General features: G+C 53.3%; 1 protein-coding gene and 1 long non-coding RNA gene across 8 annotated transcripts in view; both read left to right on the top strand.

Annotated features, from left to right (window-relative positions):
* The window catches only part of ZNF423 (zinc finger protein 423), a 334,130-nt gene extending 318,474 nt beyond the window's left edge, over positions 1-15,656 (top strand). For all 7 annotated transcript variants that reach the window (XM_055332687.1, XM_055332689.1, XM_055332691.1 and 4 more), the window contains one exon: positions 14,959-15,656. In XM_055332687.1, coding sequence (XP_055188662.1) covers positions 14,959-14,988 — 30 coding nt within the window. In that variant the 3' untranslated portion in view covers positions 14,989-15,656. The remainder of the gene's footprint in view (positions 1-14,958) is intronic.
* Positions 15,657-16,581: 925 nt separating this feature from the next.
* Positions 16,582-19,222, top strand: LOC129514249 (uncharacterized). Its single transcript, XR_008665364.1, has 2 exons — positions 16,582-17,000; positions 19,026-19,222. It is a non-coding gene; the product is annotated as an uncharacterized LOC129514249 (long non-coding RNA).
* Positions 19,223-19,613: the final 391 nt, after the last annotated feature.

Below are 19,613 nucleotides of genomic sequence, written 5' to 3'. Positions count from 1 at the left end.
TGCACCGTCCACCAGCTGTGTCCCTGACCCAGGGCACCACCTTAGTCTCCTCCATCCTTCCTTCTGACGGCGCCACATCAGAAGTGTGGGGTCATCCATGCTTTCGAGTTGACAATGATGGAAGAACCTCGTGGTTGGTATTGATTATGACAATATTGAACGTCTGTATATTGTACGTGTTGTGAACACTGTGTCCATGTTATCTAATTTGGAGCTCATAACAAGGCTATGAGTGGGTACTATTCATCCCACTTTTCAGGCAAGGAAACAGGAACTTTGAGAAACAAAGTGACTTGTCTAAGGTCACAGGTACAGTAAGTGACTAAAGTAGGATTTGGACTTCAAAGCCCGTTGTCTTTCCACCACCCCCTCCACCCTCCTACCTACTTATGTATTCATGCTCTCCTCTTTCTCCTACTAGTCATGCATCTGCTATCCATCCACTCTTCTATCCATTCATTTGTCTTTCTTTTCTTTTTTTTTATTTTTTTATTATTATTTTTTAATTTATGATAGTCACACACAGAGAGAGAGAGGCAGAGACACAGGTAGAGGGAGAAGCAGGCTCCATGCACCGGGAGCCCGGTGTGGGATTCGATCCTGGGTCTCCAGGATCAGGCCCTGGGCCAAAGGCAGGCGCCAAACCGCTGCGCCACCCAGGGATCACTTTTCTTTCTTTTCTTTTCTTTTCTTTTCTTTTCTTTTCTTTTCTTTTCTTTTCTTTTCTTTTCTTTTCTTTTCTTTTCTTTTCTTTCTTTTCTTTTAAGATTATATTCATTTATTCATGAGAGACACACACAGAGAGAAAGGCTGAAACACAGGCAGAGGGAGAAGCAGGCTCCATGCAGGAAGCCTGACATGGGACTCAATCCCGGGTCTCCAGGATCAGGCCCTGGGCCAAAGGCAGGCGCCAAACCGCTGCGCCACCCAGGGATCCCTTTCTTTTCTTTTCTTTTCTTTTCTTTTCTTTTCTTTTCTTTTCTTTTCTTTTCTTTTCTTTTCTTTCCTAAGATTATATTCATTTATTCATGAGAGACACACACAGAGAGAAAGGCTGAAACACAGGCAGAGGGAGAAGCAGGCTCCATGCAGGAAGCCTGATGTGGGACTCAATCCCGGGTCTCCAGGATCAGGCCCTGGGCTGAAGGCAGGCACCAAACCACTGAACCACCCAGGGGTCCCCCATTCATTTGTCTTTCCATCCACCATCCCGCCATCTATCCTCCCATCCATTGTCTACCCAGCCATCCAGCCAGTCATCCACCCATCGGTCAGCCATCCATCTTCCTTCCATCCATCCATTTGGCCAACCAGCCAGCTACACATCCATTAGTATCAAGTACTAAGAAAGTTCCAGGAACTACACTGCTTTCATGTCACCTTCCATATATGCTCTTAATTCCATGCTTACCTGCCCACCTTTCTTTCCACCCTAAAACTGCATATGAAAACACACACACACACACACACACACACACACACCCTTCTGGTCAATTGAGAGGGATGGGACAGACTGGGGATGTAGATGTTTCTTGGTTTGCCTCCTGGAAACCAGCGACTTCTGCCTGGTGGGGGGAGGGAAGGTACAGGGGAGACCCACAAGGCCATGGTGGGGCAGGTGTGTGGGCAGTGATGATGTGCCCACATTTGGGTTGGAAACTGAGTGTAGACAAGAAGGGCAGACAAGGCGTTGCAGGCTGGGCCCCAGCGTTCTTCAGCTCCGTCAGTGGGACCAGCTCCTGAGGAGGGGGCGGCTCTTCCCATTCTGGGTGGCAGGGATCACTCTTTGCCACATGCCAGGCTGGACTTCTTCTTTGATTGGGCAGAGGTATATACACTGACGTGTTTCCACAAGAACCATCGCAATCATTAAATATAATCGGTCTCAGCTGCAGTTTTGATCGCTGGGGCATGCACACAATTCATCACAGCAAATTAGGTCCACCTTCAGAACTCCTGCCCTGCAGCCTGGGGGTCCATCAGTGAAGGGAGCTGGGCCATGTGGGCTCTGGAAGCCATTGGGGGGGATGGGCCATGTTTTCTGAGGGGGGCCTCAGAATATCTGCCAGAACAGCTCTCCATCCACAGAGGTTAATTTTCTAGAAATTTTGATAACATAGGAAAGTTTCTGTTTTAGCAAAAATTTGGAGGAAAGTAGAAATGGATATGGTCAAAGTCTTAAAATATCATTTATAAAACCTAAAAGCCCTGGGTTAGTTTAGGGACCTCAGCATATGTGTTCTGTATAATTAGTGGCCGTGTGACCTAGATTTTCCAGGACAGCTTTGATTTCAAGTATTCCATCCTAGCCATTGGCTACTTGTCCTGGTTTTTGGCTTGTGAAATATGATGACTATATGAAGAGCTGGGTTTTCTCATCCAAATTTAATGAATAAAAATTTCAAGTGTTACAGGCCTGGAAAGATTTCAGAAAAATTCAAGGGGACAATCCTGTCCCACGTTTTCCCCCCCTAAAACATGGCAAAATGTTTCATTTTGTGCCTCACACTCACCTTCCCATCTCTCCAAGCACAGAGCAGGGAAAACACGGGCACCTCTGTCCGGCAGGGTCTGAAAGCTGTCAGAGCTCCAGTCCTCTGGACGAGATTTCCAGGAAGGCTTTGCTGCGGCATGCCTCGGGCCCTTGCGTTCAGGGGAGAGAGCCCCTGGTTGTAGAGTCTCCTGAGGTCCCCTGTCCTAACGTGGCCTGGCCCTGGAAGCCGTGCCATTGACTACAGCACATGCACAGTCACTGCCCGGGAAGGCTGGTACAGCACAGAAGCAGAGAAGGTCTTGCATCCAACGCCAGCCAGGGCTCGCTTGGCAGGCGACGTGTCCCCTGGACGCTGCCACAGCTGCTACCCCCCGCCATCCGGCCAAGGCCTCCACAGGCTGCATCTCGCTCCTACAGCCTGTACAGCTTCCTGCTTCCAAGCCTGGAGCCAGAGACGTGAGGGCCATAGCTCAGGATGGGCCTTGAGCGTCTTGGCTGTCTCTGTAGCACGAGACCTCTCTCCTCTCCTTCCTACCTGCCTGCCCAGCCTGTATGATCCCAACCAGTTTTGTTTTTTTTTTTTTAATTGTGGTAAAATACACATAACGTAAAATTTACGATCTTAACCATGTTCGAGTGAACGCTTCAGTGGCGCTAAGGCCATTCCCTTTGTCGTGCACCCAGCAGCACCAGCCAGGACACTTTCCTGCAGAACTGAAACTCTGTCCCCACTGAACACTTAATGCCCGCCCCCCCCCCCCCCTCAGCTCCTAGGAACCACCGGTCTCCTTTTCCCTCTCTCTGGATTTGACTACTCTGGGAACCTCACAGAAGTGGAATTATACAGCATTAGTCCTTCTGTGACCGGCTCGTTGCACTTAGCATAATGTCTTCAAAGGATCCCTCCGCTTTTAAGAGAAAAGCGTTCAGTGCCCTGGGCAGGGCGGGGCAAGGACGCGGAGGAGGGGGCAACTCTGTTCCTTCTTCTCTCCCTGACCCTGCCAGTGGAGGCTGTGCTTCGCCTCCGTCGCTTGCTGGCTGTCATCTCAGAAATGCTCGCTGAGGTTTTAGCAGGTACAGGCTCTGAGCCTATGTGAGGGGATTGGCAGAGAATTAAGAGATGGGGTCCCTCTGCACGGCCGATGAGGGCATTCTCATGGCAGGGGGACAACCAGGTCCTTGCAGGCTGAGGAAGGTGCTAGGAGGACAGCTGTGCGGGTGCAGAGCTGCACTGGGATGGGTGGCCCCTTGTTGAGAAGGCGGGAAGGCCTTTCTGGGGGGACAGATATCAGAGGGGATAGGGCCTTGGGAAGCTGGGGGAGTGTGCAGGGCAGTGAGGATGGCCTGTGTGGGGAGCTCTGGCAGGACTGTGGGCAGGGATATGCAGTTCTAGGTGTGGGGGGGGACCCCCTAGGGGATTAAGCAGAACTCTCCCCACTACCTGCCCCTCGAGGAGAGACCCCGGGCTATGCCTCTTATGGGCACATGAGTTTCTCTGCTCCCATGGCCAAGGAGAGAGATCCCCCAAGGGAACCCAGGTCATGGGCAGGCGGGGGCTTCCAGAGGGGTCCTGCTGGTGGTATGAGTGTGGACAGATGAGCTGCACACCCAGGGGAGACAAAATGCCAAGAATGACAACCAGCCCCTGATCCACTTTGCAGCAAATTGTCAGTGTAATGTCTGTGTGTGTGTGCATGTGTCTGTGAATGTGTGTGTACAGGTGTGTGCCTGGGATTGCAGGGTATCTGGGAGTGCATGTGTGTGTGTGCGTGTGTGTCTAGGATATATGTGAATCTGTGTGTCTGTAACTGTGAGTTATCTGTGAGTGTATGTGTGTGTGTATGTGATTATGGGTATCTGTGAGTAAGTGTGAGTATATGTGTGACTGTGGAGTGTTGACTGTGTGGGTCAAGTGTATGCAAGTGTGGGATGTAAGAGGAGCTCTGTTGTACCGTGTTGCATTCACAAGCACCCCAAGGGGCAGTCCCCCAACAGTGCCTGAGATACTGTTAGTGGGTGATGGGTGGGAGGGTTCCTAAGTTCTTTGGGAGAAAGGAAGGCACAAAGGGATAATTATCGAGACTCTCCAGTAGGTGGATAGGACACACTTGGGCTGGCCTGAGTGGTTGAAGGAGGACTGACTGCCTGGTCCCACTCTCCGAGCTGGCCGTTTTGGGGCTCTTGTGTGGCTCTGGGGAAGGAGATTTCCCTGGTTTGCATGCACCTGGCCCACCAGGAAAGATTCAGCTGCATGTGGGGATGCACCCACAGACAGCGGTACACGGGACACACAGGACAGTTCTGGCCTCAACTTCATCTTCTACTCTCCTTCTTCTTCAGAATGTAGCTATGCAAGGTCCCACGATCCTATTCTCTGGGGTGAGAACCTTAAATGATGGGTGCATGTGGTGTCGCTACCGCTACCTCCACTCTGGCCCTAGGGTGTCTGCCCAGCCAGTGTGCTAGAAGATGTTTGGGGCATCTTGAGGTCCTCACAAAATATATATATTTTAATATATAATATATATATATATATATATGATTTCATTTATTTATTTGAGTGAGAGAGAGCACAAGTCAGGGGCAGAGGGAGAAGCAGACTCCCCTCTGAACAGGGAGCCCAGTGTGGGGCTCGATCCCAGGACCCTAAGATCATAACCTGAGCCAAAGGCAGATGCGTAACTGAGCCCCCCAGGTGCCCTGGGACATTATATATATATTTTAAGACAAGGAGAGAGGAGGGGCAGAGGGAAAGGGAGGGAGAGACTTCCAAGCAGACTCCATGTGCACAGAGCCCAATACAAGGCTTGATCTCATGACCCTGAGACCATGATCTGAGTAGAAAAAAAGAGTCAGACACTTAAGCCACTGAGCCACTATGTATTTTTAAAATCTGGTTTTCTAGACCAGATGTGAGGAGGACTGCCCCTTTCCAACAAGGCTTGGGTTCTTGGGATGACTCAGTCCCCACCATACCTTACTGCTTTGCACCCGGCCTGGGCTGCACTCACTTGCAGGGTGGACTTGGTAGCCGCGCCCCCGCCCCAGGTTTGGGGGCCTCTGTCCGGGCTGGCTGCACACAGTCAGAGGAGCCCACCACCACCGCTGGGTCTCCTGGACGTCAGCTGCTATTTTTCCAGACATCTACATTTGTTGTGAGTTTGGTGCCTCCACTGACAGGATGCCTCAGTCTTTCCGAAGTGTTCTGTGTGTGGTCTGTGACTCACACATGCACAGGTTGAGATTGGGGAGAGAGATCCTCTCTGGTCTCGGGAACCTGTCCACCCAGAGCCATTTCGATGGAGTTTCAGAATATCTGGTTCATCTGCCCTCAGGCCCCAAGGTGGTGTGTGTGCTTGGGTTCCTGCTCTGCTGCAGCAGGCTGCAGTCATATCTTTTAGGGTTCTGACTCGGGCTCTTTGAGGGCAGATTTTTTTCTCTTTTTTTAATTTTATTTTTTATTGGAGTTCAATTTGCCAACATATAGCATAACACCCAGTGCTCATCCTGTCAAGTGCCCCCCTCAGTGCCCATCACCCAGTCACCCCAACCCCCAGCCCACGTCCCTTTCCACTACCCCTTGTTTGTTTTCCAGAGTTAAGTGTCTCATGTTCTGTCAAGAGTGTAGATTTTAATTCATATTTGAGATGAGCTGTACCCTAAGGTCTCGGTTCCAAGCAGGTACTTACTTGGCTGATGTGGTCAGAATGGACTTTCTAGTGACACAGGAGGTTGACGGGCCAGTGCAGTGTCCCCTCCACGACAGAACAGAGGTCCAGACAGAGACCAGGCTTATGGTCACCTGGCACAGCATGCCCAGAATCCTTGATTCTCAGTCCTTAGCCCTGAGTCTGCTACGTACCCTGACTCAAAGGGGGCCAGCCACTGGGGACCCCTTCTCCCTCTGGAAAAATGGCAACATTGGTGGCAGCAGATTTTTTTTTAAGATTTTATGTATTTATTCATGAGAGACACACAGAGAGAGGCAGAGACATAGGCAGAGGGAGAAGTAGGCTCCCTGGGGAGCCCAATGCAGGATTCGATTCTGAAACCCCGGGATCACGACCTGAGCCGAAGGCAGACACTCAACCACTGAGCCACCCAGGCATCCCTGGTGGCAGCAAATTAATGCAGGACTCGGGGTCAGGGTGACTTGGGCTGCTGAGGTGGGGCAGATCTCTAAGCAGCCCTGATGTACACCAGCCACAAAACTCCTGCTTTCTTTCATGCAGCCACTACCTGAAGTCACCTGGTTGCTGGCCTGTGATGCTCTGCACACAAAAAGTGACTGGGCACATTTGCATTCTGAAGTGTGCTTTCCCTGAGCCTACTGTCCCTCCAGACGGGCATTATTAGTTTCTGTCTTTTGTTGGGTGACTCCGAATGGGAGCCTGTTTACGGCCTGCGCTCCTCCTAGAAGGCTGCAGGTTCCCTCCTTCGAATCTATCCTCCAGTGGGTTTTATTTCCAAAGCACAGCAGTAAAGAACCTGCCCCTTTGGGAATTCATTGGGCTGTTTTTCTCCCCACAACAACCTTTTGTCTCACATTTTCACTCAAAGGAAGATCTTTTCCCACTCGTGGAATTGGTCGTGGGCCAGGCCACCTGCTGGGGTCTTTTGGGTCCTGGGTGCTGCAGGGTGTTGGACAGGGGCACTCGCCCACCCTCCCACCACCACTGGGACTCCAGAAACCCAGTGGTCAGCCCCCTGGGGACACCTCCAGCAAAAGCAGTCGGGTCCTACAGCTCCCTGTCCCGGGTCCCCAGGTGACTTTGAAGCTCCAAGTCTACTTTTGCAGATGGTTCTCCAAGAAATCACATCCTCCCCACAAGCCAACCCTGTGACTCCCTGGAAGTTGGAATCTCCCTGCAGGCCGGGAGTTCCGGATGAATTGAGGCTCTCACCCGAGAGACAGAGACAGACTTCCCCGGCTAAGCGGGTGCGACGCTCACTTCCTGCTGCTCGAGAGTGGCAGACGACAGCCGTCTCGCTGTCTGGGAGACAGGACTGGGAAAGCCGCACGCACGTCCCAGAGCACCAAGGGAGCTGCTTTTGCGTCCGAAGACATTCTGGGGCTTCGTCCTGGGCCAGTGGGTCACTAGCTTCACCCAGGACCCCGATGCCAAGGAGGGTGTCACTTCTCAGGGCAGACCTTGCCGTGCCGTCATACAGATGCGGCCCCGCTGGATGGGGGCTGTGAGGGAACACGGGGTGCGTATGCGTCATGGCCCGGGGCGCCGGGGGAGCGGCTGCATCACCGGGCAGGCATTTAGAGGGAACCTTGGCCATCACTCACTCCTAATTTTAATGACGTGCATTAGCTAAATTGTGTTCTGAGTATTCATTCAGTGCTGTTTATGGCGTGCTCTCGAGTGCGCTTACCGTTTGTCAGAAGTGCAAACTAGCGAACATACGAGCCTTTAAGACAGGCCATCTGTTCGTCTTAGACCTTTGGACGATTGTCAAACGCTTCTAAAAATAAGTGCTCACTAGCAGAGAGGGGCTGCCCAGGTGATACACAGCAGAGAGGGAAGCAGGGCTGCCTGCGTCTGTGCCCTCCCAAAGGGAAAGGTATAACTCGAGTGTTGGGTGGCAGAGGGGAGGCGAACCCAGGAGGGAGCCGAGGGCGGTGGGAGGCACGGAGGCCCTGCTGGTTCACCTTTTTGGCTGGAGATGAGAGCGTCTCCCTGTTCCTTGCCTTTCCTGTAACTCCACAGCTCAAATACCTTCGATGGCTCCCCATGGCCCAGATTTAAGGGCGAGCTGCCTCGTCTCGCATCACGGAGTCTCATCAATAAGGCCCCCACCTTCCTTTCCAGGCTTGTCTCCATGGCACATACCCTGTGCTTCTGCCAAGCTGAATTATTCATTGTTCCCTCAGCATATGCTGTGCTTTCTACATTTCACAAGCAGAACGGCGCCGTGGGTAAGCGTGTGCTCTACACACAGACTGCATGGGTGCAGATCTAGCACAGCCGTCAGCAGCTGCAGGACCTCAGCGCTCGTCATTCGCTGCCTCAGTTTTCTCATCTGTAAAATAGGGATAGTCGTTGTGCTTAACTCTCAGGGTGGTTATGAGGTTTCGTGAGTTCCTGTAATGAAGGGTGGAGAATAATGCCTGGACACAGTGAGCACAGGATACATGTTAGCTGTGATGATTATCAGTATCATTGGCACCTCCGGGCCATTCCCCGGGGTGGTGGGGCGGATCGTCCTCCTTGGAGAGCTATCTCTGTGCTCTGTGCGCGTGCACACACACACCGCAGTGCAAACCCCAACCAAGCCATCTTCAAAGGGCAGCTGGAAAGCCAGCTTCTTCCTTAAGTACATGCCAGTCAAAAGTCCTTTCTCCTTAGTCCCTTTTTATGAAATGTCACCCCCTCCTCTGGCCACGAGCTTGTGGCCAGGATATGGCTTATTCTATCTTCTGTCCACTGCATTGCGTAGCACTGGGCTCCGTGTTTGTTAAATGACCAAAACAACAGAATCCCACTTAGCTGGAACACGGCTGCAGTGTCAGCCTGAAGCGTCTACCTTTTCCCCTGGAAACAGAGGGAACATCTTCCCGTGGTTAAGGCAGGTTCTTGGACTTGGTCCTGGCTCCTGGAGACAGCTCCTTGTAAAGCCAGCCTCACCAGAGCCTCCACGGCTGCGGCCCACTCGGGAGCGGCCTAGTGGTGGGCAGTGGGGAGACAGGGCATTGACCGCAGCCTCTTTCCCAACCTCGAACCAGAGGGAGATGATGTAGAGTCAGGGTGAAGCCAGGTGGCTTCTGCAGGGGACAGAGGGAGGGACGTTTGGTGGGTGGCTGCTAAGCGTTCCTGCACTCTTAATTTGCCATGGGGATGCGAGAGCCTCCTCTGGTGCCCCTTGAGAGTGAGGGTCTCCCCGTGGAACTGTGAGCTCCTCCAGAGAACTGGAGCCTCAAACTCTATATGCCAGTGCACAGCTGGGGCCTGACACCCGGGGACTCTGTGAACAGCTGTGGAAGAAGGAATGAGCGAATGAGTAGGTGAATAAATGGAGGAGCACATACCTTCCTCCCCCACAGAGTCTCCCTGCACTGCCCCCTCCCACCAGATACCCCACTCTGTCCCCTGGTGGGAGGGAGAGCAGTGGATTGTGAGTACTGAGGCTGTGGCCAGGGGGCTTGTGGGGAGGGGACAACTCCTGTGGCCGATGCCTGCTGCTCCAGGGACGAAAGCAAAATCTCCCGACATCTCCTTCCCCATGGAGGAGGAGCTGCGAGAGGCACAGTGTTCAGACCATCAAACTTCCATGCAGCTTCCACCGCAAGTCCTGCAGCATTTGTGGTGCCAAGGCGGCCCAGGGACCCAAGGAGGGAACAAACAGCTCTTCTCGCACTGAGCTCCCTGCCTGTTCAAGATGCTCTCAGGGATACCATTTACAGAGCACTTTCTCCTGGCCAGGCCTGGGAGGAGTCCGTGCACATTATTTCCTGAATCCTCAGGGCCTCTGAGGAAGAGGCTCTTTTATCACCACCCCTCCCTCTGCCAACCCCCAGAGGTCAAGGAACTGGCCTCAGGCCACGGCTATGAAGTGGCAGAGTCAGGATTCAAACCCAAGACTCTACTCATCTCTGCCCTCCAAGGTGTCCTGCCTCCTTGTGGTTACCCAGGGCCAGGTGAGATGCTAGGACCTTCCAGGCACTTTGTCCCAGAGTAGCTGGAGCACAGGAGGAGTGGCTAATGGTGATATCCAAGAGTGACGCACAGGGCAGAGACGTCCTCTCCAGCCTATGCGTCTCAGGGTGTGTGGAGAAATCTCCTGTTGCTTCACAGACCGTGTCTCCCAGGCCAGTGGGTGGCCAGCACCTCTAGTCTCCCCTACTCAACACTGTGGTGGGTGGCTGTCAAAAGGAGACCAAGCAGGGTCCCAGATCAAGGGACAGAAAACAGAGCCCGGACCTCGAGAAGAAACCGCTCTTGTGGACCAGGGAGGGTTATGACGGTGTGCACATGCGCATGTGTGATCATGGTGAGGCCTAGAGTGAGGGACGCCTCCTGGTTTGGGTGGAACCAGAATGGGACCAGGCCAGAAGCTCGGACTGGCCCATTCAAGTGTGCATCAGCCTTTGGGGAAGGAAGGTCCAGCAACAGGCTCCATGCTCCTCCCATGTTCCCTGTGTGCCCAACACACACCCTGGCTTGGGCTCTAGATCAGGGTCATTTTGCTGCTAAACACCCAGCGACAAGCATGGTGGCTGTCAACTGGCAGGGATGCAGTGAAGGTTTGCTGAATGAATGAGTGGCCAGGTAAGTGAATGCAGACCCGTAACTAAGGGCTCCTGGGCCTGAGCGCTCTGCTGGCAACAGACAACTTGCAGGGAGAGGGGTCTCAGCAGGACCCCGGAGGCCGATGGCACGCCATCCTCTCGCCCATCACTAACTTGTGTCCCCGGGGCAGGTGACGCAGTGCGCCAAGCATAGGCACCCGAAACAGGCCCTAGCAGGAACCTCTCTCCACGAGAGCCGCATGCACTCTGCTGAGGGAATGCATCTCGGCCGCAACCCAATGCCCCCGTCGCCTCCCTCCCTTCCCCACCCCCACCCCCCGTTTTATTTTTCTCACCTGCTTCTCGGCCCACACCTGCGTCTCCCTGGCAGGCAGAGAGGCCCTTGTGGATGCCAGGCTTCCCCTCTGGGCGCCTTCCAGTCCTTCCTGGCTCCCACCCCCACCCCATCCCCGGCCTTTATGGTGCCGGGAAGTGTTTATCTGCAGGGTTGGTAGTATCTTTAAAAAAACGATTTTCTTCCTTCTCCGAAGGGGCTAAATATAGCACAGGCATAAATAGAGAAATAGACATTAAGCCAAATGCCCTTGTGAGAGCCGGGAGGGTGGAAGGGACTCTAAGATGGCTTGATGAAGCCCCCCGCCCCTCGAACCACGGCTCCGAGCCGCAGGGTAGGAGCCGCGGGTCTTCGGGTTTATTCAGCTGTGCCGATCGGCAGTGGCTCTGCCAGGAGCCGCTCCACGCACAGGTGTGTGGGGTGATTGGTGAGTCCTGGTGACGGGTCCCCGCACCCCCTCTGCCCTCCCAGAGACTGCCCTCAGCTCGTGGAGGAGCGGATGCCCTCACCGGCCGAACACCTGGCCTCCTCAGCACCCCCCAGCGCACACACTTATTGGGTGGCACGGACCGGTTCTCTCTCGCTGAGCCGCCATCTGCCCCATTAATCCTGCACAAACGTTTGGGTGTCTGTGTCTTGAGTTCGCCCCCCTCCCCCGCCCCCCCATCAGGCCCCTTGAGAGGGCCGGGCCCAGCTGGAGTCTTCCCCTACCCCGCACTGTGCCTGGCCCAGAGCAGAGCATCCAGCAGGTAGTTAATAACGCAATGCTGAATGAATTCTGGGGCCTGGCCCCCTTGGGGCATCAAGTTTCGACATTTCCATCTGCTGTGACATCCTGGGCTTTTGTTCTTAGAGAACTTAAGGGAAGGAAGTTTTACCCTTCTGTCTCAGAACTCTCTGCGGAAGTCCTTTCTTGAGTCTAACTGAAGAACTGCCTGATATTGCTCCTCAAGAGGAAAGGCCCACTGCGGTTTTCACCTGAGAAGTGGCATCTATTCTCATATTTTCCTGACCAGTGGTCCTCAGCATAGCTTCCCGCCTCCTGGATTTCTCTGCCAGCAGCCCGCGGAGGAGCCGGTGTGGACCACGTGTGTTAAACTGGCCCTGTTCTTGGCATCCTGGCAAGAGGCTGTTTCATTATCCACAGATCCTGGGATACCTCCGTTTGCCTGTGTTGGTGGCGGGTGGTCCTTGAGCGTTTTGTAGAGATCAGATATCATCTCTGGCTTTCAGCTGCTTATGGAACAGTCCACGTTCAGGGGCGTCCAGGGCCTCCACCGTCTCAGTCTGAACCCCTCCCAGGCTGCCATGTGACCTCTGCGGGGGTCATCCCCCCGGGGCCTGTGTTTGCCAGGCTCATTCGAGCCTCCATACCTTTGTCTGTGCTGCGCCTTCCACTCAAAATGCTCTCTCCCCTTTCCACATATGTACTTCCTACCCATACACTTAGTTGTTTATTTATCCTTCCATTGATTCCTTAAAAAATATTTACAATGTCTACTTTGTGGTGCAACCATAATTCAAGGACAGAAAAAGAACTGTGTACGTTTATCCACCTCCTCTGTCCTCCCCACCCCCCACCCCCACTCCCTCCTACATAAAGAAGGACCTGACCACACTCAGATAGCACTGGCCACGTGGCACTGTTAATCGACCGGCTGTTGGCAGGGGGGCAGGGGGAGACCCCCACTCGTTCCTGGCTGGGCAGCTGTGCCTGCCATGTCACCACTGGGCCTTGTGTGCCCTGCCCGGGCCAAGGACTGTGGGGCTGAGAAGGGAGGTGATGCCTTCCTGTCTGCAACTCAGCAGAGCACACTAGGCTTGTACTTGGGAGGCACATAGATGTGTGGAAGGTGGGTTGGAAGTGCCTTGAGGGGCTTGCAGGGCTTGCATGTGACCATGTGCCCAGAGGACTCCAAGCGTGGCTTGCTTGGCAGGGAGGAGAGGAGGTGAGAACTGAATCACCAAAGGCTTGGAAGCTGGGTGGATGCTTTGCTGTAGGGTGGGTCTGGCTCCCCGCAGGACTGGCTGCCTGTGCTCACACAAGTGCAGGGAGAGGTGCCTCGGCTGGAGGGTGGGCGTTCCCATGGAAACCGCCGCATCCCATCTGTGGCCTCAGACAACCTGCCTTGTGCCTCTGGGTCCGTGGCACCCCCGCCGAGGTGCCAGGCCACGCTGGCAGAGTTTGTCCTCATGCCCGGTGTGGAGTGTGGATGATCCGTGGACTGGAATGCCCAGGAGTTGCAGGGCACTGGAAGCCTACCTTCTCGCCCCAGGCCCTGGCTTTCTTGGATTCCAGTTGCCTGGTTCAACCCTGCCTGATTCCCAGCTGGAATGACCTTGAATCCCTCACTGAGCCTCTCTGAGCCTCATTTCCTCATCTTACCATGTCCTACCTCGTAAGGCTGTTGTGAGGATTGAGAGAAATGTACCTCTGACGGCATGTAGCACGTGTGCTTGCTTGATCCATACCCAGGAGCCCAAGGAAAGGGGACAGCGGTGGTTGGCACTCTGTGCCGCGGGTATCAGCAGGCATCTGCTGTGTGGGGACCGGGCACTGCCTCTCCCTGGCGTGGAGCTTGCCGCGAGGGTTGGTGACATCACCACGGAGGCAGCAGCAGTGCCGGCAGTGGGAAGAGGCTGCCACAGGGGGCCTGGGCCATGGAGTGGGGGGTGCTCCAGGCCCCCTCCTGTGCCCCCGCAAAGCTGCAAAGCTGCGGGCATGGGACATCCTCTGGTGGCCCTCACAGCTCAACCCGGAGCCCAGGAGAGACGCAGCGCCACGTCTGACCTCTGGTGGTCATCGGCAGAGCTGCAGACTGGCAGCTCTGGGCCCCAGAGGAGTCACTGCCCTGCCTGGGTGGGGGGAGGCAGGAGCAACCCCCACCCCCCACCCAGACCTCGCTCCTTGTGACTGCAGGTCCTGTGCTGCTCCAAGCAGGGCTCCTGTCCCCTGGGTGCATTTTGCTTCCTTTCTCCAGGTGGCAAGAGCTTGAATACTACCTGAGGCTTTGATGAGATGGGTCTGGATTTCAAACAGGGACCACTGAAAAGAAACAAAATCACTCTTAGAGGCCAAATCCCACCCCCCAGCCCCAGGCCACTGGCTCCTACAACCCTGCTGGCCGAGGGGCTCACCCGGGCTGCGGTGAGAGGGAGGCGTTTGGCCGGAGGGGCCCACCTGGGCCCTGGCTGCCCCGGGTGGGTTCGGGGGGACTAGGGCAGACCGCACATGCCTCTGGCCAGAGCTGCTCACGTGCCCGGGCTGGCAGGATGCCTCCTCCAGCGCCCTCCCTGCCGGGTGACCCGTCCTCGGCCGCAGGCACCGCTGCCGCCCGCCGCCTCGGCACGTCTGTGCCACTCGGGTGTTTCTTGGCCGGAGAGTCGCGTGGCACATCTGCTGTCTCCCTCCACGAGGCTCGGAGCAGCTCCCAGGAGGGACGGAGGGGGGAGTCTGGGGAAAGCCTGCAGGCGATCAGATATAATTTCCTCCTCCTCCTCAGGGCAAAAGGGAGATGGAGAGGTGAGCAAGGCTGTTTTTAATTCCTGCCACCGCCACCCCCTCCTGGCACGTCCCCTTGCCCTCCCTAGAGCCAGTCCCGTGGTAAGACCTGAACGGTCTTTAAAAAAAAAAAAACACAACAATTTCTAGAGAGCCCAGGTTGGCAGCAACAGGAACCCATCCCCGAGCCCCCGATCAACGTGGCGTCTTGGCAGCTGTGTCCCCCGAGCACTTTTTCCGGGTTGCATTTTGTGTTGTAATAATCGAGCCGCTTTTCTGTGGCTCCCGGCGTAAATGCACCGAGTGGGAGGGGCCGGGCCTGCTCTCCATTCTTCTGCCCTCATGCGTGTCTCCTTTCTTCGCCTTTGCAGAACCACACGATGAGCCAGCACGCACAGTGAGGGACCGCTCGACAGGACACCTCTCCGCAGAAGGCTTGCCGGAGACGCCGTGGGGAGGGCCATTTGAACATTACATCCAATCAAAGTGTCATTTGCAACCCAGATGTAAAACTCTAATGATTTGGCCATGAGGCGCTGCTATTATAAGCAGCTGGAAATGAATATTAATGGCAGAGATTAAAAGTATTCCATGCTCAGTATTTTTTATTGTCCTGCTACAGCTAGTGTGCTTTTAGAGTTTCCGCCGAAGACTACATTTCTAGAGTTAGAGAAACCCGCTTTTTGAGGCTATTGTCCTTTGTTCCTTCATGTATTATATTGATAGTTTTTAAAGAAAAAAAAAAGGATTAGTGTGATTTTTTTTTTCCTTTGCTTCTTTTTTTTTTTTCTTTCTTGTTTTTCTTTCCCCCCCTTCGGTTAACTACTTTTTAATTGCAATTCTAGGTAATTGTGCATCGTGATGTGATTGCTTGGCTATTGTCTGAATATTTCCTTTTAATTTTTTAATTAAAGACTAATGCTTTGATTGGATTTGCCAGTTCACCGGACAGTGATTAAAACTATGTAATGAATATAATCGGTTTCAGTGCAACTGGATGGTCTGCTTTTAAATGTGACTTAATCTGACTGCAGTTACTAGTACAGTTCAATAAAGGGAATCCATGCGATTAGCATTGGCTGCCTGGTTCTCTCCTCCCGGCCTGGGGCTCTGGGGCAGAGGTGGGGTGGGGTGGGGAGACTGTCGTCACCCATAGGGTGTTGTGTCCCTATGTGAGTCCCCATGGGATCACGGGGGCCTGTGGGGACCTGCACACCACAGACCCAGCTTCCCTTGGGAAAGAGGACACATAGAAACCTAACACGCGTAGTCTGGATCAGGTGGCAGGTGGCCACCGAAGTCAAAACAGAAGGAACTCTTAAAAATGAAACACTCTGATCTTTTCATTTGTGGAAACGAAGCTCAGGGGTAAGTGGGCTGACCCATGATGTTTCCTTGTTTCTCCCACTGGGGATGGGCAGGTGGTTAACCCTTACCTGGCCAGGACCCCAGGAGGGACTTGGATTCCACTTGTGGCCAAGGTGTGAGGACATGACAAGAGCTGGGGGTAACCCTCCAGTCCCATGCGATCCAGGGCTGGGGGCGCTGCAGAGCCGAGGCAGTTGGGAGCAGCCAGTTTGCAATCCCAGAGATCAGTGGGACGTGGAAGCGCTGAGACCTGTGGCCAGGGCCAGCCAGGGCTCTAGCGGGGCAAGGGAGGTGCCTACACCACAAAATCTCAGGAGGCCCCCCTGTACTTGCAAACCCCAAGAAGGGGTGTTTCCTGACATTTTACATCCTAGTTGCCTTGCCTTCCTCACCCCTCCGTCATGCTGGTGCCTGGCTGACTTGCCAATCAGAGGCTGCGGCTTCAGAACCTGCGTGGGGAAGCCCTTGTTAACTTTTCACAAGGGGCAAGAAAATTGGTTATTACCCTCTGCAGAGCGGAAATGAAACAGGCAGACAGATTGCACCTAATTACAATGTAATACAAAGTCACGGGCATGGAATTTGTAGCAATTATACCCAGCATCTTCTGACTCCCATATCAAGGGGCTTCTGGTGACCTGTAAGAGTTTCCCCCGCGGCCACCGCATGTAAGAATCTCACGTGGGTGGGGCATTTAGTCTTATAAAATGCCCATGGCACCTGCAAATCAGGGCAGACTCCTGCCAGTGGTGGGCCAAAGGGAGCAGTCACCCTTGGAATTCCTGGAAGTCGAAGGCAATGAACTTCAATATTATTTAGTCCCCTGGAGACTTGGCCATTTGGGGGGAGACTCAGGGCAGGCATGCTGTTCCCCAAAGTGTGGCCAGCCACAGTCCGGCCCGGTCCACAGCTAGGCTTGCCTTAGAGACGCCACCAAAGGCTGTGGGCAGGACCAGCGCATTCCAGGGCTTGCCAGATCACCGTCTCTGGGCCCTCTCCAGCTCCAGATTTATCCTGAACCCCATGGAGCCCAGGTGAGTCCTCGGTAAGTACCAACAGAAGATTTGATTTGACGGTTGGTGGCGTAGGGCTAAATTAGTCACTGCCCCCATTAAAAATACAGCGGGGGGTTTAAGAGCTTTTCACGCCATGTGGGAATCAGCAGCGAAGCCGGCGGATGCCTTGGGTAAGGAGAGAGGCGGCCTAGGGGACCGCGAGGTAATGAGGTTTATGGCGATGACAAGGCAGCCAGGGAACCCCACCGACTCCCCCCTCGCCTGGGCCCATTGTTCTCCGGCTGGCTCTGCCCCCACCCTTCTGCTGAGAGCCCCTCGTGACTTCGTGCAGGGAGGGGGCTCTACGGGGGACACGGGGCCCTTACAGGTATTGGTGTTTGTCACCATCAGACAGTATTGGGGTGGGGGTCGTGTGGGGCTATGTGCCTGTGCTTTGGAGACCAGCCCCCACCTCACTCCATCAGAGGATTTGAAGCTGGGATGAGCCAGTTTACCTCTCAGCCCAGAGGGTCCTTGCAGGGCCCCGGGCTTCCATGCTGTGATGCCCCGTTGCAGGGCTGAAGGCTGGCAGTGGCATGGTGGTTGTTGGGAAGATGACAAAGCCAGGCCTCTCACCAGGAGGGCCCCTCTCAGCCTGGAGGGTGCTATGGAGTCAGTGACTGGTAGTTTAGATGCTGGCGTGGGCAAGGTGACTTGAAGCTGAGGGTTCATTATTGCTGTATTTGCATGTACAAATTAGCAGTTTCTAGTGCTCTGTGGGTGCAGGAATTTTGCCCAGGCTGAAAAATGGACTAGGACACCTGGGCCCCAGACTCCTGCCATTGGGTACCTGCCTAGAGCTTCTGGAAGCAGGTGGATAAGGGTTTTAGTCTCAGTGGGGACACTGCCATAGGAAGAATCTTCTCAAGTTCCCCCAGCCACAGACCATGCTCCTCCTACACTCACAGTATGTTTGATATTGAACTTTCCACCTTTTAAAAAAATTCCCTTCTAGAATATGCATTCTTAAGGGTGGGTTCTGTACCTATAAGCATTTAGGAGGTGGGACCAAGACTTCAAGCCATTAGTCATCCAACCAGCAGGTATTTCTTGAGGATCCTTGAGGATACAGAGATGGCCAGGCAATGTGGCCCCTTCCCTCATGGGGTTCATGGTCACATGACACCCCTTTAGCAAGCAAGCCTGTCAGTAAATACCTCATCACACATCATTACAGGTGCTATGATGGACAAGGACTGTAGCTGTATGAGATGAGTAGGGACCATGCCAGAGGCAGGGGTGCAAGGAGGAAGGCCTTGCTAAAGAAATGACATCAGCTGAGACCTGGAGAAGGAAGGGCCCCAGGGAGAAGCCTCGAGTTGGAAGCAAACTGGAAGTATTCTCTGGGGTCTCTAGTTATACTGGATTTCAATTTCAGATGGTTTGAAACAAGCCCAGAGAATATCAGAATCTTGTCCAAGGTCATACGATTCAGGATAGAATTGAGACTATAGTTTGGGTGCCCTGCCTTCTAGCCTTGGTGTCTGATTTCCCTCTGTGACCACCTATTTATTGAAGAGCAAATTGAATAGTAGCTATTATTATTATGAATAAAGTGGCATACTCTTGGAAAGAATGCTAGCTCTCCTTTTCCTTAATAAATTGACTGATTTTTATCTGAGCAAATGTTACCTTGGAGAAGGTGTCAGATTATAGGTCCTATCCCTCCTAAAAGTTAGGTGTGGGGCAGCCCCAGTGGCAGCGGTTTAGCGCCGCTTTCAGCCCAGGGCATGATCCTGGAGACTGGGGATCAAGTCCCATGTCGGGCTCCCTGGATGGAGCCTGCTTCTCCCTCTGCCTGTCTCTGCCTCCCTGTCTCTCTCTCTCTCTGTGCCTCTCATGAATAAATAAATAAAATCTTTAAAAACACAATAAAATAAAATTAGGTGTGGCCATATTACTATTGGAAACTATACTGGTTCTGATAATGGGATATAAATAGAAGTGCTATTCATAAATTCTAAGAATTCTCCTTACATGAAATGAGCTCATCGCTTTCCCTTCCTGATGGCTAGAATGTAGATGCAACAGCTGGAGGTCCAAAAGCCATTTTGAACCATGAGGTAACCTGGAAATGGAAGACACACATGGGTTGAGCAACAATATAGAAGGAGCCTGGGACTCAAACTGTGCCAAATGCCTACCAGCTCTGTCCTGCTTCCCAATAGGTTTCTTAAACTTGAAAGAGAAATAAACTTCTTTCTTAAGCCATTATTATTTGTTTTTTTTTATTGTAATTGAATCAATTCTTAACTACTATAAGTTAAAATATATACATACATGGCTTCCAAGTAAGAGTAAACTTAGAAGGTTTAAGGAAAGGGCATGAGATGGTTAAAAATATCTAAAGGTTAAGAGAACTCAAGGACATACTATAATCAATATCTACTTGGCCAGTAAGTACATTGGGTTGGGCAGATCTGGGCTGGTCTCAGATTAGCCTGGCTGACCTGAGCTGGGTTGTCTGGCTATTGTTACTATAGGATGGTCTTGGCTGGGATGATGGGGGCACCTTTACTCTATTCTTCGTGTTTTACCCTCTGGCAGGGTAGCCTGAGCATGTTCTCATGCCATTGGCCCAGGGCAAGAGCAGAAAGAGTGGT

Source organism: Nyctereutes procyonoides, unplaced genomic scaffold (genome assembly GCF_905146905.1).
Source record: "Nyctereutes procyonoides isolate TBG_1078 unplaced genomic scaffold, NYPRO_anot_genome, whole genome shotgun sequence".
Taxonomy (NCBI): domain Eukaryota; kingdom Metazoa; phylum Chordata; class Mammalia; order Carnivora; family Canidae; genus Nyctereutes; species Nyctereutes procyonoides.
This window is presented reverse-complemented; position numbering and strand designations above follow the sequence as displayed.